This window comes from Lepidochelys olivacea, assembly GCF_965140295.1.
Source record: "Lepidochelys olivacea isolate rLepOli2 genome assembly, chromosome: 2".
NCBI lineage: Eukaryota > Metazoa > Chordata > Testudines > Cheloniidae > Lepidochelys > Lepidochelys olivacea.
The window spans coordinates 105,523,467-105,539,377 of NC_140412.1; the positions used below are offsets into that span (position 1 = coordinate 105,523,467).

Consider the following 15,911-nt stretch of genomic DNA (forward strand, 5'->3'; position numbering starts at 1 on the left):
AATGGATTTGTAGATGTCGCTTCAGACAATGAAGGTTATCACTGTGTCTGTTGAAGTCCATGAATCTAGGAGCATTAAATTCTTTCTAAAAAAAAAAGAGCACATCATGTTTTTCCTGACAGAATGAAAACAAATCTTTGCTCTTGGAGGTTTATCAAATAGTCATTAGTGAAATCCCCTTATGGATCAACAACACAGAAACCTGTATTAACTAGTATGTTGTTTTAGCAGTTTCTAATGAACCCATCACCATAGTATCTAGCAGCCGGGTGACAGGTATTTAAGGACACTGTAATGCTAAGATCAACGGAAATGTAGAAAAAGAATGACTTTGCATGTCTAGCACCTTTCAGCTTAAGGTCACAAAAGTATTATTATTGAGCTATAGTAATTTTTATGTATTGGCTGACCATAACCAGTATCTTATAGTTTCAAAAGCCATGTAATTAAATTACAATGTGCACACAGGTTTTTGACTAATAAATCAACAACTGCAAAGACATATTACTCCTGTTACATAAAGCATGGCTTTTAATAAAGGTTCAGTTTGCATATTGAGATGACAAACCAGGAAAGTATAAAGCAGGAACCCTTTAAACAAATTATTTTGGAAGCCTTATCAAGTTCTGTTGCACTGAATGTCAGACAGAAGACACCCATATGAGAATTTCAGAGTAACAGCCGTGTTAGTCTGTATTCGCAAAAAGAAAAGGAGTACTTGTGGCACCTTAGAGACTAACCAATTTATTTGAGCATAAGCTTTCGTGAGCTACAGCTCACTTCATCGGATGCATACTGTGGAAAGTGTAGAAGATCTTGTTAAACCCTGGATTTGTGCTGGTAATGGCCCACCTTTATTATCATACACATTGTAAGGAGAGTGGTCACTTTAGATAAGCTATTACCAGCAGGAAAGTGGGTTTGTGTGTGTGGGGGGGGGGGGTGAGAAAACCTGGATTTGTGCTGGAAATGGCCCAACTTGATTATCATACACATTGTAAGGAGAGTGATCACTTTAGATAATCTATTACCAGCAGGAGAGTGGGGTGGGGGGAGGTATTTTTTCATGCTTTGTGTGTATAAAAAGATCATCTACACTTTCCACAGTACGCATCCGATGAAGTGAGCTGTAGCTCACGAAAGCTTATGCTCAAATAAATTGGTTAGTCTCTAAGGTGCCACAAGTACTCCTTTTCTTTTTCCATATGAGAATGTTTTTTATTCAGCAATAGGTCTTGTCACTGCTAAGGCTTATTGAGTGCTTTGGGAGCATTTTCACTCTCAGATTTTTCCTTTGGTGAATCTGAGCTCTTTCCTAACCCCTGGTCTGCAATTTTTGACCATCTTAGTAGGCATCCCTATGTTTTTTTTGTGTAATACCTGTTTCCGATCCACAATCATAATTAGAAAGTCACTTGCTCTTTCCTAAAGACTGTAAATAACCATTAAGACCTCTTCTACAAATGGCCAGAGTTGCTAAGCTCTGTGATAGAGGCCATCTTTCCCACTGCGATCTACATGACAACGTTTTGATTTCATGGACACATTAGAGGTCTCGTACTCCAAGTGATTTGAGGCGCACACATACTCCTAGAAGAATATTTTAGTTTTGCAAACTCTGGCGCTCTTAGTGTGAGTCTGGTCAGGCCCAGCTTGACAAAGCCCTGGCTAGGATGATTTAGTTGGGGTTGGCCCTGCTTTGAGCAGAGGGTTGGAGTAGATGACCTCCTGAGGTCTCTTCCAACCCTAATCGTCTAGGATTCTGTGATCCTTAAAGCCTCAGCTTGAGGAGTCATGTGACTCAAAGAATTTCAGCTTTCATCTCTAAAACAAAAGTAAATGTCTATCCCTTATGGCTGCAGAGATAAGAACTTAAAACATGAACTCAAAAGGTTCAAAAAGCAAATCACACATTTATTAGTTTTACAATTTGTTTTGTTTTTAAGCCAATTGACTGATAAATATTTAGAATGTTTAGGGCTGGCAGCATTGATATTTTCAACACAGTGCTAAAAGTTTGACAACAAAACCCAAAAAAATCAGAGTTATAGGGACCAGATGGTACAATGCAATAGAAAAACGGGATAGACAGGCTTTTACTATAGCTCACTACGGCACGTTCAAAACCAGCCCTGATCAGCAATGACCAAAAGCGGTTACTGTACAATGAGCTTTGTGAAATGAGCAGATGGTCTCTGTTAAAGCTGCTACTCAGACTGGGACCAAAATCACAAAGTCATTATCACCATTGGCATAGTTATCGGTAGCCTCAGTGCAGAAACTTTATTGGCCGTGGAGGCCAAACTACCCTTTAGCCTGTAAAGGTACTGCCATCGCAGCAGGGCTGAGGTACAATAAAAAGGAACGGGCAAGGGGAAATCTGCACTGCTGCAGCGTCAAAGGGCTAGTCTACACTGGCAATGCGGAAGTGCTGCCGTGGCCGCGCTCTCCCAGCGCTCTAAAAAACCACCTCCACAAGGGGCGTAGCTGCCAGTGGGGGGGAGGGGGGGTTCCTCACACCCATGAGCGAGAAAGTTTCAGCGCTGTAAATTGCCAGTGTAGACAAGCCCTAAGAAGAGCATTTCACTGCTCCAGAGCAAGTAACCCAGAATCTTTCACAAGCATTAAATTCACAAAAATGGGGGAGGGGGGAGTTGACCGCTGAAGTTCACTGCACCATCATTTACTCTGGGCATTTCAGGCTTCTGAAGTCCTTTGGGATCGTGTCACTCACAGAGTTTTGCGACTTGGAGAAATTCGATGTGTTTTCCTAGATGTGCATCTTACTTGTTAGAGCCACACTGTACATCTTTCACGCTAATCCTTACTCTCATATATACTTGAACCATATATTCACTAGGCCACTGCTAATATTCACACTAATTCTTTCTGCTGAAAAATCTCAACACAAAAATTAAAACTAAACTCTCACACTATTACTGGGCTCCCTGTAGCCCCTTGGGACAGTTTAAAAATGTGCCACCCTGGTGTAAATCCAAAGTGAAGTGGAGAATTTTAGACCCTGGTTTTTTAGACAGCCACTTCATGATTTTTTAATCTTTCTTTAGAGGTGTGTTTTAATTTCCTTTGTTTAAAGAAAGTAAAAATATAAGGCTAAGGTTCCTTTCACAGCTTTGCTCTGGATACTGCTATTCTCTCTGTGGTCTCGAGGAGGATGGCCACAACTGGTGGCTTCAACTTCCCTCCCAGAAATGGTCTCCATTGCTCAAGGTCCTCTACCCCTCACTGCCTTTCCTGAATTAAAGCCACTCACCCCATCAGGGACACCCCCAGCCTGAACCCAGCTGTCAGCTGCAAAGCACAAAAAAGCTATTTGGAATCACACCTCTAGCTTCCTAGTTAACTCTCTTCTCGTATCGTCTCTGGATGTGCTAAGGAACCCAGGAGACATTCTAACACCATGGCTGCCAATGTTTCTGTCAGAATAACGTGTACACTGATTTTATATATAACTACAGAGAGAGAGAGAGAGAGATTTTTTTTATAGATCTGAAGTCATACTAAAAAAAATTATTATTGGCCTTTACTAATCTGTTAGGCTAAGTACAGAATGCTGCCAAATAAATAATTTTAAAAGGCAAAAATGCTCAATTGCCATGTATTGTTTTTTCATCTCCACAATTAAAATTACAAGGTAAAGGGCCACTTGTGGGGAGCCAGCTGAGGTAAGCACTGCCCAGAGCCTGCACCCAACCCCGCAACCCAACCCCCTGCCCCAGCCTGGAGCCCCCTCCTGCACCCAAACTCCTTCCTGGAGCCTACACCCTGCACCTCAACCCCCTGCCCCAGCCCAGAACCCCCTCTGGCACCCCAAAACTCTCATCTCTGGCCCCACCTCAGAGCCAGCACCCTCAGCCAGAGCATTTACTCCCCCACCCCAGCCCAGAGTCCCCTCCCGCACCCAAACTCCCGCCTAGAGCCCACGCCCCAACTCCTTGCCCCAGCTTGGAACCTCCTCCTGTACCCCAAACACCTCATCCCCGGCTCCAGCCAGAGCCCTCACCCCCCCTGCAACCTCCGGCCCCAACACCCATCATTTCTGGCCCCACCGTGGAGTCTGCAATCACTGAATAATAATTAACTCTTCATCCCCATGAGTTACTATCCACCATTTTCTACCTGGGAACTGAGGCACACAGAGGTAAAGTGATTTATTCAAGGCCACACAGACAGTCCATGAGAGAGCTGGAGGCAGAACCCAGCAGGGTGGATTGATTTAAATCACCAAGTGGAAAGCCTCTATTTAAATCATCTGATTTTAATCAACTTTTCTATTTGTACTTCAGTTATTTTCTAAAGAAAGGTGCATTCTCATTCATTGATATAACCATTTACAACTGAATAGTCTCTTTATACTAGTTTTGGTACATCTTTTTGCTACCTCGGAGGACATACTATACCTATATACATTTATTTAAGCAAAATTATATAGCTTAATATTTTCAGATTCTTATTAACTGTACATTTTTAGTATGTTAGAAAATGGTGACTGATGGGTGGAGTCATGAATATTCGTAAGTTGATAACTGAGCCAGGCAAGTAGGGGGAAGCTATAAAACAGGTGTCTGAGACCAGGCAGGTGGGCTCAATGGATGATCTTGATGAGATACAGGATGGTGTCTCCTGGAGTCAGAGGCCAGGTCCCAAAGCCTGTGATGATCTTGCCAGTCTCTTGTACCCAGCAGCACACCCCCGAGGCCCCCACAATACAGTACATAGCCTATTGTTTATACCCATATTTATAAAGCTTGACTTCAACCATTAGATTTTTTTCCCCCCTAATTCTTTCTTTATACAGTAAGGCAGCCTTTAATCCAAAATTGTTGACAGAAGCGCATGGATTCAGCCTATTTATTTTTTATTTAAATGTTTTAAGAGATTACACAAGTTTAGGCCTTAACATATTTTGTATTAAATTCAGATTTCATTTTAAACAGGTTTATTTTTAAAAAGAAAAAAATCATTATAATTTAAACAAGTAAGAAAATTCAATTTAAATTAAAAAAAAATCTGATTTTTTATTCTCTCCCCCCCCCCCCAAACCATCATTGATTTTTATCCACCCCCTAGAACCCTATATCGTGAATCCTAGTCCTAGGCTTTAATCTTAGGACATTGCATACTTCATGATTACTTATATAGCAACCAAAGCCTGATTGTCCTTTCTAGGGACAAATACGAGGACAAGGTCCCAGACCAGATGAGCAATACAAAATCTTTAAATAATAAGATTCCTTTCTTACATTTGAAGAAAACAAAGCAACATGGAATCTATGTATAATTGGTTGATTTATTTAATTGTTTTTAAAATCACTGCAATTGACAGAGAATGTGAGCTCCATGAAATGTACCATACATTCAACAAAGATGTATTTAAAGTCACTGATTTCTTAATTCTCTGAGGTGATCACTGCTACAGATAATTCCTTATATATAAAAAGTTCTGTAACTTTGCTTTTAAAGCATCTTTCAAGATGACATTCAAGAGAGTTCCTAGCCAAGTATCCCAGCTTTTCAAATGCTCTAAATGGAAAATGACTTTAGACACTAGCCCACTGGCTTCTCTTCCAGCATTTGCAGCTCTGGTATGAAAGAAACATGTTCACAGAGCATACTGTTTTTGGTAGTGACAGCAGACTGTTAAGAATCTGCAGACCAAAGAGTCCCAAAAGAAGAAAGGAAAAACCATGTTCATTTTATCTTCAGTAATACCTGTTACACAAAGCCAAGAGACCTTAGCAGCCATTTAGCTATTACACCCCTGTTTCAAACAACAATAGAAAAAAAGACCATCAGGTACAAAAATCTTAGTACTACAAGTTATTAAAAAACCAAACCATTAAAACATGTGAGAAAGTGTTTGCATACAAGTAGAAATACAATCCTCATTGAAGCAGCATACACCAGAGAGGACAGTCGTTAAGTTTTTAATTAAAAAGAGAAAAGCCCAGATGTTCTTTTAACACAACCAGAACATTTGGGAAAGGGAGAGGAATAAAACATTCATAGTCTGCCATGCCACAAACATTGTCTTTGTAAGGTCACTTCAGGCATAAAAGAGCATGGTGTCAAACAAAACGCATGGAGTCAGAGTTTGACCATAGCACTCTATGCCAGGCCCTCAGATAGAACAACTTTCCTGAGTTTTGGTTTATTTGTGTAGATTTGGCAGTGGCCCAGGTAGTCCCCCTGCAGGCACCACAGACCAGGGCAGGTCCTACCTGTTACTCTGGGATGTACCAATCTCCTCTGCATCCAGCTGCCATGGCAGCGCTCGCCACCCAGCCATCCCAAAGGAGGAACATGATCAGCTCAGAGGCTGCTCCATAAAAAACAGAGGGTGCACAAATGCAATACTGTGCTTGGATCATGTCACACCCATACAGCCAAATCCTGACCCCACTGAAGATCATGAGAATTTTGCCAATGGGGCAGGATTTGGCTCATAGAAACAGAGGACATCACCTCCAAGAAATGCATGGGGAGTCGGATCCCAAAGGTCAAGACAGCCAGGTTGGGATTTATTTTAGACTGAGAGGTTAAGAATTCAGAAACAAGGAAAGCCAAAGCACAATAGTAAAGGACAATTTGGTGTCAATTATCTGAAAATAAACATTCCTGATAGACTTTACTGCATTGTGACTATATGCTTTTGCTCTTCACAAGAATATGGCCACCTCCCGTTAAAGATGGTACATACCTAAAAGCATGGTAGAGCCAAATATAGCAGGTTAGTGAGAATACCTGATTGAAACTGAAGATGTAATATCCCAGGACTTGTTGCCTTATTTAAGATAGTGTATCTTAAATGGAATGTTCTCAGAAAACAAAATGTCTCACTGGAAATCTAGCACTGCCTTAAACACCAGTATCTGCAGGAAGGCAGCATTTATCTGACAGGAAAGACTGAGTCTCAAAGAAGAAGACAACACAGATAACTGTTTCTGGGACTCAGTAATCTCTCTCTATTCATCTCCTACAGGTCAAGCTAGGCTCACTATGGCAACTGGCTGAAGCCAAAGGGCTTGATAACTGAACATTAAAACTGTATCCACTTAGCATTTCCAGAGAAGTGCAAATTCTCAGAAAGGGCACAATGACTAATGTTGGCAAACATACAATTATATACGACTTAGATTATATAGAACATTATATGCCCCTCAGGCCTTCTCACTTTCCCTTCCAGCTACTATCTAGCTTTCTAAAAGAAAACAGCCTGGAAGAGTTTGAATAGCATAAAAACCATTATACTTCTCTTCACACCTATTCCTTTGTAACATTTGCGTGATTGGCTAACACAAGAAATACTCCAGAACACAAACTGGTGTCAGTTGGCAGTCAATAATACTAATGAGAATCTCAGTATTTAACTAACCACATTATTAGAAAGCAGACCCTGCTCTCTAGATTACTGCTTTACTTCTCCCACTCCAAACCTTAGTAACCCATTTTCATTGACACGTCTTTATTCCTGCTTTTCCCAATTTCTTAACCAGTGCCTAGAAATTTTTCACTAGCACTCCTGGCAGCGCCCGCCTACTGGCCCCATTCAGCACGGCTGCAGGCATCCCAACAACCCACCCAGAGTCTTTGTCACACACCATCAATAACCCAGTTGTGCACCCCTAATCAGACAGGGCCCCATTCTCTCCCTGAAAGCAGCTGCTTCAAAGCAAGACTACTTAGTTACGTTAGACTCCCTCTCTCCCTCCCCTTAATTCTCCCTTCATCCCACCTGGTAACTAGCTATGTCTCGTTTAGATTTGGCCATAGCATCATCCACACCATAACCTCCCTGAAACTATCCCTTACCTTGATCTATTCACTGCCACACTGATCCAGCAGTGTGAGTGTGCGCGCAAACAGTACATTTACATTTTATACTGGCTATTATTGGTTTACTTTAGATTGTTCACCATCCCTTCTCAGTCCCTTCCCCCCTGCCCACCTTCCTGATCCACTGCACCATCCTTTTTGAAACTTTGTCAGTGTCTTCATACATCACTGAAATATTTAACTCTGATATTCCAAGCTTACTTCAAATGTACACACTTTATATAAATAGGTAAAAGCTTCAGACAAAATATTCAATCATCTCTGTGGTTTATCATTTCTTTAAATAGCATTAAAAACACAAACATCCAGCCCTTGCAATTATGCACACACACACACAAATTTATAAGGCTCATAGGTATGTATGCAAAAAATAAACAGACTGTCTGCCCCCGACCCCATCCCCAGAAAAACAAATTCTATACAATGAATCTGAAACCAAACAGAAGCAAACCATTAAAAATACCAAACTTTTTATGTTTTCGAGCATTCTTCTCTCTTCTGTTTTCAACTCATCAAAATAGTATTTACAAGTGGAAGGAAAAGCTGCAGAGGCAGACTTCACAACACCATTGACCTGTAGCCATCTCCACCACGTGCTTCAGAGTGCCTTTGTACTGGCTGGGTGTGCAGCGTGCGATGCCGGCTTCTGAGGGTAGTAGCTGTAGAAGTAAACCTGTAGCAGGATGGCCATGTCCACAAAGACCTGAAGCAGGCCACATATTGAGAACTGGAAAGGAGCCTGGTTCAGGATAAAGTAAACAGTCTTGAAGGTATCACCACTGGTCCACATCAGCACCATCTTGACACTACAAAAAGGGACAAAACAAAGAGAAGAATTAAAGAGGGTATGACTTAGGAACCTCTTGGGGCTAACTGGCAGAGGGCACCGGAGATGTATAGTTTTCCTGGGACCCCCTGGGCCAGATGTATGCATATTAAGTTGACCAAAAGGTGGCATGTGAATTCTCTACCAAGAGCCCCCTGGTCATCTTAATCATTGCAAAATGTATATAGGATCATTTGTTTAAGAAATTATGTATCTGTACTGAAAATTATGTTCTAAAGGTACATGAGTTAAGGCAGGTCACCAGGAGGTGATAAACATGCTCCTGTCAAGTAGGAGGGAAGAACCGCTTAGCTCTCTCCGCCTGGTCACCTGTGTACTGTCCGTTTCACAATGGAGGCTTTTTTTTTTTTTTAAACTCCTGAAGGAATTCTGCACCAAAATTAAAAATTCTGGGCACAATATTCCAAAATATGCAAAATTCCACAAGTTTTATTTATCAATAAATAAATGCAGAGGCTCCAGCATAGCAGTGGGAGCACAGGCCACTGGCTTGCTGAAGGTGGGAGATCACCCTGCAGCCATCCACCCCACACTCCCCAGACACAAACTCAGCGATGAGGATGCACCCAACCCTGACACAGCACAAGGCCCGGGCACCCTGGGGCCCTGCCCTTCTGCCCCAGGCGCACCAGGGGTGGGGCAGACTCAATCAGGCAGGATCCAAGTGTGGAGGGGCTCAGTGTGGGGGAATCCAGGTGTGGGGTGAAAGGATTCTGTGTGGGGCAATCTGGGTGCAGGCAGCTCAGTGGGGAGTCTAGGTGTGGGGGGATCTGGATGCACAAAGGCTCGTTGGGGGTGATTCCAGGTGCAGGGGCAATGGGACTCTCCAGGGACTTCCAGGAGATTGGGGCTCAGCAGAGGGGTCTGAGTGTGCAGGATCTCAGCACGGGATGTCTGGGTGTGGGGAAGTGGTGCTTGGTGGGGTGGGAGTATCGGTGCAGCTAGTTGGGGGTCAGTGGTATGGGGCTCAGGGTGGTGCAGGGGATGGAGCATCAGGGTCAAGGTTTGAGTGCCGGGAACTCATTGGGGGGTGGTCTGGGTGCAGGGGTGGGGATCTGGAGGCAGGGGGTCAGTGCAAGGGGGGGCTCCAGATTCAGGGGTTCAGGTTCAGTGGGGTGGGGTGGGGTTCAGGTATGGAGGGCTAGGAGGGTTCCGGATGTACCTGGTGAGGCTTGGCAAGGGTGTCTGGGTATGAGAGGTCTGGATGCATGGGGGTTGGGTGGATGGGGGAGCAGCTCCCCGTACAGTGACCCCTCCCACCACAATTGAGTTGCAATGGAGGCAGGAAGCAAGGGAGGATGCTGAGCTTCCTGCAGCTGGGGGAAGTTTCTGGGGTGGGTCTGACACAGCCCCAGACAACCTCTTGCAGGGGAAGAGGAAGTCCTCTACTCTCCTGCCTCCACCTCAGTCGGGACTAGCAGCTGATCCTGGCTTAGGGTAGGAGCCACTGGCTGGGGTGTCCCCAGCCCCGTGGTGATTTACCTGTCCGCCGGTTGCTCCATGTGCTTGATGTACCTACTCCACTGTGCAGTGGTGCATGACTGCTCCTGCAGCTTCCCTTTGCTTCCCTGTCAGAAAGTCATTTTTCTGCGGGAAAGCAAAGAAATCTGCAGGGGACATGAATTTTGCGCATGTGCAGTGGCACTGAATTCCCCCAGGTGTACTTTTTGCATTACTGAGCCTGATGCTAAATCAGGAGATTGTGAATTCAACAAGAGGAAAGATGTAGGAAAAAGCAAAAACAGCAAGGAAGTTTACAAGCAAAAACAATGGATTTGGGAGATATAACTGGGAGTACTGAGTACACCTAGATCCTTCACCTAGAAGACAAAGTGTTAGCGTGTCCTCTTTTTATGAATGGAGGGTCACAGCCAGGCTGGCTGGCAAATGCTGCAAAGACTTGGGGTGAGCTAAACTTCATTAGACAGGAACATATCTTGTTAGTTAAGTCTAGACTCTAGAGTGCATGTTACGATTTTATTTTACATATAACCATTTGTTTCCAATAGTTTTACTTGCTATTTCTCAAATTTCTATTCTTTGTTAAATACATTCATACTTGTTTTCACTATAAACACATCTAAGTGCTGCATCTTAAGTGGAGCTGTGATCTAAGGTGTAACTGGTAAGGGAGACACTCAGGATGATGTGTAGTTTGTAACAATAGCCATGCTCAACTGCAGAGGGACAGCAGAGCCTCTGTAGGCTAAGAGGGGAGAGCTTGTGTTCCCCATGACAGGTGGAGTCAGGGAGCTGACATCCGGCAGGCACAGGCAAGGCTTCCTCCTGCTAAAGGCAGGTGATAGCAAGGGGCCTCACAACCCTGGGAAGTATTACAGGTGGAAAGACGTGAAACTTTTATATAGCTTTAGCTGGTTTAGCTTTACCAGACCATGACAGCATTGATCTACCTACATGAACAGTGGTCAATACCTGATGCTGCAGAGAAAGGCTACTACCAAGTCCACACAACACACTTAGTCCAATCACACAGTGCTCTAGTTAGGGGTGGATAATTGCTTTCTGACCCCCTAAAGCCTATAGTTTTGTTATCTTAGTACCTACAGACATGAATGCCAGTGGCCAAGAAGTTATCTAAATCCTTTTAAAAATCACGCTGTGATATTTGACTTGATGACATCCTATGAAAATAAATTACATAATTTTATGTGCAGCATAATCAGTGTAAGTAATATGGTGAACATCAGACTGACTTCAAATATCTTTTCACTGCAACACTTACGGCCTCCCGTGAGTGGCTCACACACACACCCTCTAGTCACTCTAAATAAACACTTAATGCGAAGAACTGATTTCTTGTACATCATACCATGCAATGTGTGCTCCAGAGTCAAAAATAGGTAGCCCAACAGTACGCACAAAGAAAACAATGAATATATCTGCAGCTGTTTATAGCAAGGTTAAAAGGCCATCAAGAGGATTTGCTCCCATGGTTTATACCTGTGCCAATGTCCAAACTTTAATACCCATCATTCCTCCCTTTTCTACTTTCATTTTGCTGCATCTTTGGCCTTTCCCTGCTTTCCCCTCACCTCCAGTGCATTTCTGGTCCTCCCATTCAAGCTTAAGGAGAAAGTATGGGGAACAGAAATAGATTTTAAAACGTAAAATATGTAAGGTTTTTCTTGTCGTGCCCTCAACATTGACAGTCAAGGATGTGAACAATCAGTTTCTGAAAGTTGGTTATAGGCTTGATATAATTATAACTGGAGAGCTTTTTAAAGGGGCAGATAAGCAATACTAATAAAAGCTTTGCAGTTCACAGTTATATTATCATAAATATTATGCAGCCCATAGATGAAATGTCAGAATTATGACTGAGTTTTGCCAGACTTGATTGTAATTCATCAAATGTAATGGTGCACACACTGTAGAAAAGGAATAGGGCCCAATGTTCATTTCCTAAACATTCAAAGGGGAGGAGGGGAAATCAAGATAGGTCAATTTGTATTTTGGATACAAATTTATCACCCTCATATGGGCTAAATCCAGTATTCCATACTCTAATCCTTACTGTAACAGGGGCCAAGGGAGTAAGAAGATACTGACCCATCACGTAACAGGAGCATAAGCCTTTTGCAACATTTATACCCCATGTTAGGTGACTGGGATCATAAAACAAAGATGAGTAACAATTTACATATTATGACGCGACCAAGGGATTTCATGTGTGAAGCTGCAAGCTGGACATATGATTCAATAAATAATAATATATGACGAGTTCAATCTCAAATTGTATACAAACAACAAGAAGAAAAAGATAAGGTAAGCCTAGTTCAGTCCTTCTCGTTCAGTGAAGGAAAGCACAGCCCTTCTGTGTAACAAATGCCACCAGCAGATTTTTTAAGAACAGAAACAAATCTGAACAGCTTGAATAAGTGAGACGGGAGTGCAATAAATTAGGGTACTTCATTTGCAGACAGCTGAAATGACTCCTCATGGTACTAAGCAGATGGATGTTTGCCATGCAGCTGATCGTGGACACATGATTTAACGGTGAATCTGTCATTTTACAATTTTGTTTGTCTGTTCAATAAAAGCATCCCATGCTAAACAAGTGTGTGCCTGGCCTGCCGTGTCTGGCAAAATGATATGTTAATTGTTTGGATAAATCCAGTTAAAAGATGCCCCAGAGATTTCAAGTAGGAGTCAAACCTGGGACCTCTTTCTTTGCCAGATATTCAGCAAGAAAAAACAAAGTCAAACGCACTTCAGAAAAGGGGGCTATTTAAAAATATCCCAGTCTGTTGCTACCCCAGAGTGTTTTCAGGGGAAATGTATCTCATCAGCAGTCTATAAACCCTGAGGGAGTTTGATCTCCTGGTGAGAGAACTATAGCCAAAGGCAAAAAGCTTTTGGATAAATCCAACGTAGCGCTTTCTGGGCAAAGCACATGCTGCAATGGCAATGCAGATCTAACAGTCACATGAGCCATGATGTCCAGACAAATCGGACTGTGAACTTTCATTAGGAAATATTTTATGATCTTGTTGTTTGCAATGCTGGTTAACAAATTTGGTGAGTGATCCTGCATGCCTGGCACATTTAAGAGATCCAGTGACTTCAATGGGAATTTCAGATGCTCAAGGAAAGTAGGATTGTGCCCGTGATGTTTGCCAGGACACACTCCAACACTCAGTGTTCAGAAGAACACCAAGTTATTCAGTTGCATATATACAATCAGATTGACATGAAATGAATATAGCTTAAAAGTCAACAATGTCAGACATCAGAAAATGTACATTAGTTGGGGCATAACACCAGGAGAAAATCTGCAAATTAATGCTGGGTTTCTGATTTTAAAAAATTGCTATGAAAAAAATTATAGATATATAAAAAAGCAAGCATATAATTGCGACAAACCTAATTTCACAAATAAATCTAGGCCAGAGGGCCCAGGAAATAACCAGGCCACCCTGCACATACTAGTGACCACACAAGTTCTCCCTACTCACACACCCTTATATTTACAATGTTACAGACATGCTGGTAGCACCACTTATTGGTAAGGTTGCCTAATACTTTCCACTTTAGCACTACCCCTGTTCTCAGTAGACTGTAACTTTACCAAACTGTAACCATCTGGGGTGCAATTTTCCATGCTGGGAGTCTGCCTCAGGCTGAATGTTTTTTGGAAAATTTCAGCTATAACAGTTTAGAAGTGTGAGCAACAGGAGTGATGTAGACTTTAATCATCCTGATATCTGCTGGGAGAGCAATACAGCGGTGCACAGACAATCCAGGAAGTTTTTGGAAAACGTAGGGGACAATTTCCTGGTGCAAGTGCTAGAGGAGCCAACTGGGGGGGAGCTTTTCTTGACCTGCTGCTCACAAACCGGGAAGAATTAGTAGGGGAAGCAAAAGTGGATGGGAATCTGGGAAGCAGTGACCATGAGTTGGTTGAGTTCAGAATCCTGACACAGGGAAGAAAGGTAAGCAGCAGGATACAGACCCTGGACTTCAGGAAAGCAGACTTCGACTCCCTCAGGGAACGGATGGGTAGGATCCCCTGGGGGACTAACATGAAGGGGAAAGGAGTCCAGGAGAGCTGGCTGTATTTCAAGGAATCCCTGTTGAGGTTACAGGGACAAACCATCCCGCTGTGTTGAAAGAATAGTAAGTATGGCAGGCGACCAGCTTGGCTTAACGGTGAAATCCTAGCAGATCTTAAGCATAAAAAAGAAGCTTACAAGAAGTGGAAGGTTGGACATATGACCAGGGAAGAGTATAAAAATATTGCTCGGGCATGTAGGAATGAAATTAGGAGGGCCAAATTGCACCTGGAGCTGCAGCTAGCGAGAGATGTTAAGAGTAACAAGAAGGGTTTCTTCAGGTATGTTGGCAACAAGAAGAAAGCCAAGGAAAATGTGGGCCCCTTAATGAATGAGGGAGGCAACCTAGTGACGGAGGATGTGGAAAAAGCTAATGTACTCAATGCCTTTTTTGCCTCTGTCTTCACGAACAAGGTCAGCTCCCAGACTGCTGTGCTGGGCATCACAACATGGGGAATAAATGGCCAGCCCTCTGTGGAGAAAGAGGTGGTTAGGGACTATTTAGAAAAACTGGACGTGCACAAGTCCATGGAGCCGGATGAGTTGCATCCGAGAGTGCTAAAGGAACTGGCGGCTGTGATTGCAGAGCCATTGGCCATTATCTTTGAAAACTCGTGGAGAACGGGGGAAGTCCCGGATGACTGGAAAAAGGCTAATGTAGTGCCAATCTTTAAAAAAGGGAAGAAGGAGGATCCTGGGAACTACAGGCCAGTAAGCCTCACTTCAGTCCCCAGAAAAATCATGGAGCAGGTCCTCAAAGAATCAATCCTGAAGCACTTACATGAGAGGAAAGTGATCAGGAACAGTTAGCATGGATTCACCAAGGGAAGGTCATGCCTGACTAATCTAATCGCCTTCTATGATGAGATTACTGGTTCTGTGGATGAACGGAAAGCAGTGGATGTATTGTATCTTGACTTTAGCAAAGCTTTTGACACGGTCTCCCACAGTATTCTTGTCAGCAAGTTAAGGAAGTATGGGCTGGATGAATGCACTATAAGGTGGGTAGAAAGCTGGCTAGATTGTCGGGCTCAACAGGTAGTGATCAATCGCTCCATGTCTAGTTGGCAGCCGGTGTCAAGTGGAGTGCCCCAGGGGTCGGTCCTGGGGCCGGTTTTGTTCAATATCTTCATAAATGATCTGGAGGATGGTGTGGATTGCACTCTCAGCAAATTTGCGGATGATACTAAACTGGGAGGAGTGGTAGATACGCTGGAGGGCAGGAATAGGATAAAGAGGGACCTAGACAAATTGGAGGATTGGGCCAAAAGAAATCTGATGAGGTTCAATAAGGATAAGTGCAGGGTCCTGCACTTAGGACGGAAGAACCCAATGCACAGCTACAGACTAGGGACCGAATGGCTAGGCAGCAGTTCTGCGGAAAAGGACCTGGGGTGACAGTGGACAAGAAGCTGGATATGAGCCAGCAGTGTGCCCTTGTTGCCAAGAAGGCCAATGGCATTTTGGGATGTATAAGTAGGGGCATAGCGAGCAGATCGAGGGACGTGATCGTCCCCCTCTATTCGACATCGGTGAGGCCTCATCTGGAGTACTGTGTCCAGTTTTGGGCCCCACACTACAAGAAGGATGTGGATAAATTGGAGAGAGTCCAGCGAAGGGCAACAAAAATGTTT

General features: G+C 43.3%; 1 protein-coding gene across 2 annotated transcripts in view; it reads right to left on the bottom strand.

Moving 5' to 3' along the window:
• Positions 1 to 5,090: 5,090 nt before the first annotated feature.
• The window catches only part of SLC66A2 (solute carrier family 66 member 2), a 108,023-nt gene continuing 97,202 nt past the window's right edge, over positions 5,091 to 15,911 (bottom strand). For both annotated transcript variants that reach the window (XM_084618741.1, XM_084618740.1), the window contains one exon: positions 5,091 to 8,663. In XM_084618741.1, the coding sequence (XP_084474867.1) occupies positions 8,456 to 8,663 (208 nt within the window). In that variant the 3' untranslated portion in view covers positions 5,091 to 8,455. The remainder of the gene's footprint in view (positions 8,664 to 15,911) is intronic.